We start from the raw sequence: 10,513 nt of genomic DNA, 5'->3' as shown, positions 1-10,513 counted from the left end.
TATCAGGAAAGAGAACGTCGCAGATACAAAAATAAAGTACAGAAATAATATTGTCGGATTTGCTCCCGAGTTATATCTCATCCCCTGCTTTGATTTCATTTCACATGCAGACGCTTTAGAGGTTCGTCATAAGTTTTAAAAACAAGCTTCGATCGTGTAGAGTTGCGCAACCCGGGACACGAAATAGTATCGCAATGGTTCGATATAGACACAACCACGTTTTACCAATGCGTAACCTGACATTTCATCTTCAGACGACCAGCAGGTGGGGCGTGTTTGATGTGCATCGAACAACATCATCCTATACAAACACGAGAGAGAACCAAGCCTGGGCATATCGGGAAACCAGGGGCTCGTCCAGTTTCCCCCTAGTCGTTAGCTCGCGACACGCTGGAGGGGATGATAAGAAGAACGCAAGCGCGAACCTATCGACCAGCTAACCCTCCGGGTAACACCCTTGCGATCCTCAGCCGAAGCTCACTGCTTCTCCGGCGAACTAGTGGGTAGTACACGCACGCGACACAGGTGAGTACCAGCTTCTCAAATTTTGCCTTCTAAGTGTAATCTAACAGAGAATGTTTGGGATAAAATCGACGTCTAAAATAATTCTTCTAACCGAAAGATTGGCCAAAGAACAAGTGAATCAGTTTATAAATTTGTTTTCTATTGATAATGATATTTTCTTTGTTTGGTAGTTCAGTGTTTGGTATCGTAGTCGGATCGGTTTTTGGCTAGGTCGTACTTCTTTCGCGGGGTACTCGCAACGGTCATTGGGGGGTTGAAAGGAATAAGAAATTGATTTTTAGGTAGAGAATATTTTTGAGGTTTCTTTGTCATATTAGTAAGTAAATAAGGTTTCAAATAGATAGTTGATATCGCGTTTTTTCGCTGTTGAATAGAGTTTTTCGAAGTTGATAGAGTTATTTATATTTTAATCATATAATAATAAAGATTTATGTGAAATAGGTAGGCGTGGCAAGCAAGAAATATTTTAATTCGAAAATAATAGTGATTGATAATTGGCTTTGCGTTTTAACACTAAACCTACCAGTGCTGATTAAATTGATCGTTTTCAAATTTCTACACAAATTTAACCATATTTAAACGTTATCATATTTCTTCATAATTTCCGACTTTTCCTAAAACGTGCATACAATATATTTTTCGGTATTTACTTCTAGTTTGCTTTTTTCTTTTCTTAGAAAAAATTGTATTCTGTCCTGCCTACCGCGGGCGGTCAGTTTAACTGACCGATAAAATATTTTAATTACTCTCAAAATAAATACAATCAGTACAAAGGAAGAGCTATCTCAAAGTCAGATGACAAACAAAATCAGTAATAACAAATAATAATAACTGTTACGCCCGTAATCTTGTCATAAACCATAATTCATCCCTAGATCAAGATGGTCACCAGGTATCAAAACATATCAACTCAGGCCTATAATAATCCAAAGGAAAAGATGCTAAAATTTAGCATCTTTTACGGTCAATTGTTACAAACATTTTAAAAGTCGAAAAGTTTCTTAGGGTTGTTGCTCATTCTGATAAAACACGGGTAAAGCGGGGTTTTCCAATGTTCAACGGTCAATTCCACCCTCGAACAACCGTTGGTGGAGAACGGCCAGCACCCATCAATATTTTCGTATAAATATTGCCGTCACAGATTCTTACTTGCTATCGCCCTTCCGACCAGTATACGTCTTAGTTTGTTAGTGAATCAGTCGACATCTAAATTTGTTATCTCTAAATCTCAGACGGAAAGCATCTCAGGGCGTTTTGTGTAAAGTTGTTATAAAAGAAAAAGTAAAGCATATATAATAACGGACATAGAAGAAGACTGTTCAGTGTGCGATGAACAAGTAACTTCAGCAACTGAAAACAGGATGGAAACACATGAAAAACTATTTACGACCGAATCAGAGTTGAATATTATAAATAAGCGTTCACGTCCAGGGCAAAAAGGAAAGAAACTATTATTGACAGAAGAGAATGAGACTGATGTAGAAAACCAATGTATCACAACGGGCTTGATGGAACAGCTTGGAAAGGAATAGATGCAAGTCCCAAACCTGGCGGACATCAGTTGATAATATTTTTAGGGATATGCTAAACGGCATGTAATGAAAGGACAAGTAAAGTATAAGAGATCATATAATAAAATGTACGGAAGAAGAAACATTTAGAGCACTGGGACAAAACTAGATGCATTTATTGCTCTGCTATATGCCCGCGGTGCATATCAGGCAAAGAATTTAGATGTCTCACATTTGTGGAATAAAATTTGGTGACCTGCATTTTTTTCAAAAACAATAAGCAGGAATGACTTTACTGAAATTATGAGGTTTATACGATTTGATAAGAAGAGCGAAAGAAGCCAACATTTAGGAACCAATAAATTTGCAATGGTACCTACAGTATGGGACTCATTTATAGAGAATTCACAAAATTGTTATCAACCTGGTGCATACATTACTTTTGTATAAAGAATCGCGGCAAAATACCATGCAATGTAACTATCAACAAGTCCAGATTCATTACTACAAAAAACTTGTCAAGTAAAAAGTTGTAAAGGTTACAAAACTACGAAAATTTGTTCAAGATGCAGGAAATATGCATGCGGCAAATGTACATTTGATAATAAGATAATTTGTAAAAAATGCAGTGAAGTTGAATAAGATATATCTTTATATAAATAAAAGTGTAACTTTATTTAAGTTTAGAATTGAAATTAAACAAAAGTAAATTTGGACGAAATTTTATGAAAGTTCACCATTTTATATACATTCAGTTATAAATTAACCATTATCTAATTTAAATCATAAAAACTATTACTTCTTTAATCACCGGTCATTTTGACCGGGCACGGTACAAATAGATATACACGAAGTGTCGATAGGTTTAGTGTTAAGTATGTTATTAGTCGAGATTCGTATTCATTTTAAATTTACGCGGGAGCCTATAAACGCAACGGTACTATGTTGATCGAAGAGTTTCTACGAGATAACAATTTATGGTGTACATAAAGTGACGTGACCGTTCTCGTGGGTATGTTGCGCGTTATTTTCACGTGACGTTTCGATTCTGTGATCTCTACTTTTTTCCACCAATTAGATTCTTCCAATTATTCGATACCAAAACACATTCTTTCGCGCGCCGCTCGTTACAAAGAAGTTTTTATTGAAATGTTTGATTTCTGATGTACGAAATCACCATTTAAATACGTATATTTATTAATGATAAACATAAACGGTTTTTATAAAAAGAATTGAATAAAAAAGAATCTAGTTGAAGTTACGCGTTGTTTTACGTTTAAAAAACGTTAAGTGATTGCATTAAATACAATACTACGCCCCTTATCACAAAGAATAAAGAGCATTAGTCACCAGAATAAACGTGGTGTAAATATAATTACAAATAATTACACAATTACTCAAAATTAAATATTCCATGGTAAGTATTTGATCATTTTTTTTCAACTCTTACGGCAGATGCACGTTTCTATATGCGCAGCTTTGAGCGGTCAATGCGCCTGCCCTTTCCTAACGCCTAGGGATTTCCATCATCGATTATTACTAGAGTCTAAGCTAAAGCCCCTAGAAATAATATGATCAGCGTAGATCCGTGAAAATACAAGTGCATCCAACGTAGCTATTCCCATGTTTCGTATGCCGATTAATTAAGCAAATTATGTCTAATACATTGGAAAGAAAGTTTACCCTAACACTTAATTAAATATACGGTATATCCGAATACGTTCTGTACACAGTAAATGTTTGAACGATGGGGTGCGTCAAGAAATTTATTGATTTAAAACGTTTTATCACTTTATCCCTCGTGACAATCGGCTGCGCAGTACTGTCAACAATTTGGAAAATTGTTACTCCACCTATCTATATTAAAATTAGGAATAGTTGTCAAGATCTGCTAATTGATCAGTATGACGTTTAGTACATTCTAAACATAAAAATAAATAAAGTGAATCTCCCAAGTTAGATAAGCTGTCACGAGTTAATAAGATCGAGGAAAAGAAGATATATCTAAAAACACGTGGAAATTAGAAGGAAGACCGAATTTCGTGGGAGTTCATTTAAAATTCAATTACGTCTAGAATCTCTGACATTAATTGAATGCAGACAGTTCGCCAAGTTGTCGCATGCAACGGCGAACTTTGTTAGTTTAAAGTTTCGAGTTACTCTGATTAGAAAATGCTTTCACGGGGAAAGCGACTAGCTGGAAGTTTCGGCTTTAAAGAAATCACGAAGCTTCTCTCGACATTCAGTGAAAAGTTTCCACTTTTCAATTCTTTCTTTGCTGCTGCCACTTTACGGTCACGAAATAGCGTGTCGCGTTCAACGAGTAACACCAGCGAATAATTCCGAAGAATTTCAACGAGACGCCACTTTTATCGTAGAAACAAATTGATGGCCCACCATTTCCTGGTAGCCTTGGTAAAAATTGTACGAGGCAATACAACGTTATCAGGCGTTTCTATCGCGGTCCGATATCGAAGCTAAAATCATGCTTCCTATCGGAGAAAGCAAAACACGGTCCGCGTAAAAAAGTTCTTCAACATGTAAAGTCACGCTGCGTCGGTATCGATCAGCGGAATATCAAGCTCCACTTTTACTGTGCTAAATTTCTGTGAGGGTCTCCATCTCGCGCACTCTGAGTGTTCGCGTGGACGTTTTTATCACGGACCTCGCACGAGCACTCGTTGTTCCTTACTAAGAACATAGAGGTTTAATTATAGCGATACTTCAGTATAAAAAAGGAGAGTAAAAAAAGAATGTATCTCCTCCTTTTTTAAACCGGTTGCCAGATATTTCCATGGCTTTCAACAATCTATACCCGTAACTCGTTCTTTTAAATATGCCAGTCACTTTCGAAGAAGATTTTAAAAACTTGAATGACACTCTTGTCCTGACATAATGTGTATACTATAGTAACACTATACCTCGGACATTTACGTAATCAACGCGTCATAATCCCCTACATGTATGAGAAGTGCTTACGTAGTTGTAGGAATTTTATATTAATCCAACAGTATTCCATCAATGGACATTCATTCAATATTACAAACCAGAAACCATTCTAACCTTCTCTAATCATCGCGTACCATTCCCTTTGCAGATTTCAACTTGGATTGTTTAGTTTCTCCTTCCTCACCTCTCTTATTTCATCCTTTCCTTTTGGATTACCTTACGTTGAAGTGTTATTCCACAACTTGGGAAAAAAAGGGCACAACAAAGAGACGAATCGGTAGTGAACGTCGTCGAGCGAGCCACAAAGCCCAAGACACAAAATCTCCGCCTCCGCCTCCCGTTCCTAAGCCGCTCGAAGAACACGAAGATCGTCGCATACGGTGACCATCCGACCACCAAAAGCCACCGGAATTCTGCGGTTTTGGTCAGGAGGACGAGGTCGGTGTTAAACCAGCAAGATTACCGGCCGCGGCGGTTGCGCCAAATACTGTGGTACAGCCCCTTCACCCGGCAACATTTCATTCTCCAGCTTTCGACAGTCCTTCACTTCCAATGTTAACTACCTGAAACGGAGGTGAGTGCCTGTCTCTTTCTGTGTCCAACAGCGCGATGCCTATTCTGTTGTCTCTTTGCATGCTCGATAACACTTGGCCGATGGAATTTCAACACTTTCCCTTCTGACCGTCTCGAGAGATTCGAGGAATTCGGAAGCGAGATGCTTCGGATATCTTCATATTTCTATTTGTTCGTTCAATAGCTTCAAGTCTTGTTTGTTGAGTGATTAATACTAAAAGTACTAGTCATTAGCAAGCCGGTAAAAGTTAATTCCCCGCCTAACGACTGGAAATACTCGGAGGTTTTTATACTCGAAAGAATGACAAGTGCTGTTATATGAATTATTTAAAATAATTAACTCAAGATAATAAATTTGAAATTTTTTGGCTATTGCTTTTAATATATAAAAAAAGTATAATTGAAGGTCTCACGAGAAGGAATCTAGTATTAAATCATCATCAAACATCGTTTAGATTGAAAGGTCACTGAGCTTCTTTTTAGAACATTATGATAGATTAACGTCCCTGTCAACAACGAAAACTGTAACTTTGTTTCTCGTAGTTGAGAACGTCCAGATACGTTCATAACAGTACATGCCAGTACATGGAAATGTATAAAGCAACTTGAAACAAAGAGTCCGGGTCGTTGTACGATAGATGCTTGCAGAAGAGTACATTTGTCGCAGCCTTTTCATTGAACCTGAAGACAGAGTCTTATAATAGAAGCCTAAAATAATGAACGACCATCTTGATAGAAAGCTTAGTTGAATGGTCTTCTATACGTATATATTCCGAATGGTGATATGTCGTATAATATCTCGGCGAATAAATTGCTCGTTCAATTAACCCTGGGCCGACTATCTGATTTATCCATTGAACTATAATTAACAGCCGGTATTCGAGTTCCACGAGACCCAAGCGATGGGCCGATAATTCCAACTACATCATAACGGCTATTATTTAATTATAGCACAATTAAGCGTAAATTAATACCGCAAAAAGAAATGGAGTAAAATACCACGCAAGCATCTCGGTGTTTCTTCATGTTTTATAAATCTCGATGTATGTATGCATGCAAATTATCCAAGAAAGTGCTTTTGGCATCGTGCAAAATCAGCCTAAGGCTCGACGTTTTCCATTTTGGTATTAGACGAGTGATTTAAAAGCTCTAAGAACAACTTTTTGTGTTAATTACAGCCACCGCTTCGTATCATTTAAACCCGTAACGATATTACGCTAAATATTTCAAATTATTTCAAGCTTACCACGCATTCCATGTCTTCGTTACAATTTATTGTCCAACCAAGCAAAACGTCGCTATCGGGTATCTGTCATCCGATTGTCTCGTCGTCAGGGGGAAGTCGTCTCTACCTGTACCTTGCAAAGCACGAGCGATCGTCGAGCCGTATTTCACGCAAGACACCGCAAGACGAGACATGTCCACTACTAAAAGACACCATCCGACTACCAGCTACGCGCATCAGAACCAAATATGTCATCACATCCCGTGTCACGCATGCAAACCAGCAATCAGCAATCGTCCATCATCGCCGGCGCGCCATCTATGCCATTTATACCCCGAGCACCTCTGGCTGTTCGATGTGTGCATTATAAACTAAGCCGTGTGATCTGCAAAAAAGCAACCAAGCAAAATAAAAAAATGCAAAAAGCGTGAAATCACTGGACGATCGGACCGATTGCCACTATCACGACCACGACCATAGTTTGTCTTCCAGGTTCTCGTCAGGGGATTTGAGCTCGGAGCTCGACGATGAACCAAGCACAGACTCCGGGCTGGCCTCCATGGCCAGGGATTCGTCCCAATCGTATCAAGCAGTACCGGATCGGCCATTGCAGTCTCAGCCGACTCCTGTTCCACCGGCTAACCAGCCACCGGTACCTGGAGCACCGCCGTCTGGACCACCTCAACCCGTTGGCGGCGATCTAAGTCTCAACCTGAGACCCGGATCGAGAACCACCAGCGCTCCTTCCTCGCCGGCCAAGACCCGGGAAAGTTTACTCCAGAGGGTTCAAAGTTTGACCGGAGCTGCTCGCGACCAGGTACACTTCATCTTCTTTTTAAATAATTAGAAAAACTTAGTACAGAAAAGTTAAGCTGGGGTACGAATTTTTAATCCTTATCACTAAGTTATGGATATTTATACATTTATTAAGGAAATCAAAAGCTACAAAAATACACAGAATCCATATGCATAATAGACGAAAATATATAGTACACGTTATATTTAGACGGAACAAATGTCCGGGGCAAGATTCTATTTCTTAATTATAAATATAAATTTGTATAAACATCCACAGTTTATTTATTACCCTACTGCTGACAATTAGGGTAGAACCCTGGCTTATATTTAATAGCATTGCAAATGATCGGAGTGATAAAGGTTAAATTATATAATAATGAACGAAAGAAAGATATACATGTATATTTGATCTGTTTTATATTAGACTCTTTTTATCATATTAGTAACAGCCATCCGTTCTGGCAGATATATTACGTCTATTCGTATCTCCTGTCAAATATAATGTCGTTTTCTAAAATTACAGTGTTTTTCGTGCCATTTGCCTTTTAAGTCTCCTTTGGTTTATCACTGTACGAGAGAAATATATGACTAAGCATGATTACTTCCGTGAATGAGTTCCATCTTCAAGTCCAATTCCAAGGTGTACACACAGTGTGTAACATATAAATGGTTACTCATTCTCAAACAGTCAGATTACATAGAAATGTAATCGTAGAAACGTGCGGTGCAAAACCTTCGATAGAACGACGTTAGCCAGATTTCAAGCTAAAATTGCGTTCTTGCATGTTCAACGCGTTATCTGGTCTTTCTAATGCTTTCGAAGAAATACGCAAGCATTTGCGTGCACGAAATCCCATTAATCTCTTCAGTATTCATTATCCCATTATACCATTTGGAGCGTTTGGATCTGTTAAGACGTAGCCCTATATGTAGAAGAAAAATTCTTTCTTTTTTTGCGTGTAAATTGTGGGAATGCAGTAGTGTAACTAATTGTCTAAATCTTCTTTACAAACAGGGTGCATCGATTCTAGGAGCGGCGGTGTCAGGTACAACTAGAGGGCCATCTTACAACAAAGATCGGTGTTTCACCCTGCTAGTCATCGATGACCAGAATACCGACTGGAGCAAATACTTCCGGGGTCGTAGGCTTCATGGTGATTACGAGATCCGTGTAGAACAGGCGGAATTTAGGGAATTGTCGTTAACTGCGAGCGAGACTGGTACTATTGTGTCCATGGCGGTTTATCGTAACGGAACCAAAGTCATCCGGTAATTATTATTAATTATAATTATATATTATCTTTCAATTTACGTATCTCTCTCACTTAAATTTATCTATATATATGTCGGGTTCACATTATGATTAGGGTTAGGGGCGTGAAACGAATCTTCATTTGGATTACACATTGTTGTTATGCAATAGAGATGTTGACTAGTGCAAATATCATTAGTGCAGAATTTGACAAGTAATCGTGGTAATGACTCGAGATGCTAATGACAATGATCCTAGGTTCAATAACGAATCCGCGGTCAACGGGATAACAAAATGCGCTTTCTTCCAAAGCCCAAGTTGCACTCAACTTGCTTGTCTACGGTACAAATATTACTGAACTAACTCTTTGTTAAAACGTGGAATATCCACCGAGCGTAAAGACGCTATGTAACTCGCTAATGAGACCTCACGAGAGAATGACTTTCCGTCACGATGATGCTGCAGAGGTAGACTATGATGGAGTGTATCTAAGGACACGAGATCATCGAATTTGTCGAGAAAAGCCTTCGTACGAAGAATGAGGGAAACGGACGTTCCTGTTAATTGGTTAGTTTCCATGTTGGTGATTAGAGAAGGATGCTAGCCGCCCTTGAGGGAAAATTACTAGCGGGATGCATCGTTCGTGAGAAAAATAGATTTCTCCTATCTTCCCGTAGTTGGGACAAAGACTGTTTGCCTGTTTGAAGGACTTCAGTTAACTAAATCTTAAGATTTGTAACGGGTCCGTTACAAGAAACCGTTGGAATGTTTACTGTCGAGTGCCGCTACAACTATTTCTTTTAAGGAGAGCTATAGAATTACTCCAGCTCTATGTTAGGTAAGAACATTCATCCCGTGACCGCGGCTACGTTCAGCGACTTGTTGTTGCTTCGAGTCAAGCTCATTATCACAAATCTCGAACAATTATATTCGAGTTAAGTTATAGAGGCTAAAATATTGGGGGTTTTCCGAAGAATTCCAAAGGAAGGCCCCGGTGTCCTTTCATCTCCGACATATATATAATATATATTTTTTTTTTTTTTTGAAAAATTTAAAGGTGCAAAAATGCATAGAACGTGCTGAATATGTAAAAATGCATAAAATATCGGAAGTATAGAATTCACTATAATATTTAATAGAAGAAATCAATCATGAAAATATGAATTTACATAAACATCCGCAGTCTACTTGTTATATGTATATTATATCATAATATTTATTTATTTATATGTATATGTACGTATTCTACTTATTTTAATCAATATGTATTGTTTATTTTCACTGCGAAAGTAAAACAGACAAATTCTGTCGACAGATCTTTCAAACCTGATTTCGTCCTGATACGACAGAACCTAAAGGACGCCGGAGAAGACAACAAGAACCTTCTTCTCGGTTTAATGTACGGCGGTGTCCCGAGCATTAACAATCTCACGGCAATTTACAACTTTCAGGTATGAACTTTGCGTGAGCTAACGACCACATTGAAGATACTTCGAATAAAGGAAACGATTAAGAACTTTAACAATTTCGCATGAAAATGGATTTCTTAATCGTGCTTCTTTTTTCAGGATAAACCATGGGTGTTCGCACACCTATTGGGACTTCAACGTCGTTTAGGAAAAGACAACTTCCCCTTGATCGAGCAAACTTACTATCCCAACCATCGTGAAATGGTAAGTT

At 38.3% G+C, this 10,513-nt stretch overlaps 1 protein-coding gene across 2 annotated transcripts in view; it reads left to right on the top strand.

The window, feature by feature from the left end:
- Positions 1-448: 448 nt before the first annotated feature.
- Syn (synapsin) overlaps positions 449-10,513 on the top strand; it is a 48,841-nt gene continuing 38,776 nt past the window's right edge. The window contains exons 1-6 of one of the 2 annotated variants that reach the window (XM_076622466.1): positions 449-525; positions 5,134-5,559; positions 7,276-7,600; positions 8,597-8,850; positions 10,149-10,284; positions 10,402-10,506. In XM_076622466.1, the coding sequence (XP_076478581.1) occupies positions 7,343-7,600; positions 8,597-8,850; positions 10,149-10,284; positions 10,402-10,506 (753 nt within the window). In that variant the 5' untranslated portion in view covers positions 449-525; positions 5,134-5,559; positions 7,276-7,342. Of the gene's footprint in view, positions 526-5,133; positions 5,560-7,263; positions 7,601-8,596; positions 8,851-10,148; positions 10,285-10,401; positions 10,507-10,513 lie in introns of both variants that reach the window. The other variant, XM_076622465.1, reaches the window with a different exon arrangement.

The sequence above is a fragment of the Bombus vancouverensis genome, chromosome 10, assembly GCF_051014615.1.
Source record: "Bombus vancouverensis nearcticus chromosome 10, iyBomVanc1_principal, whole genome shotgun sequence".
Classification (NCBI taxonomy): domain Eukaryota; kingdom Metazoa; phylum Arthropoda; class Insecta; order Hymenoptera; family Apidae; genus Bombus; species Bombus vancouverensis.
The sequence above is the reverse complement of the archived record's forward strand: the minus strand, read 5'-3'. Positions and strand labels throughout refer to the sequence as shown.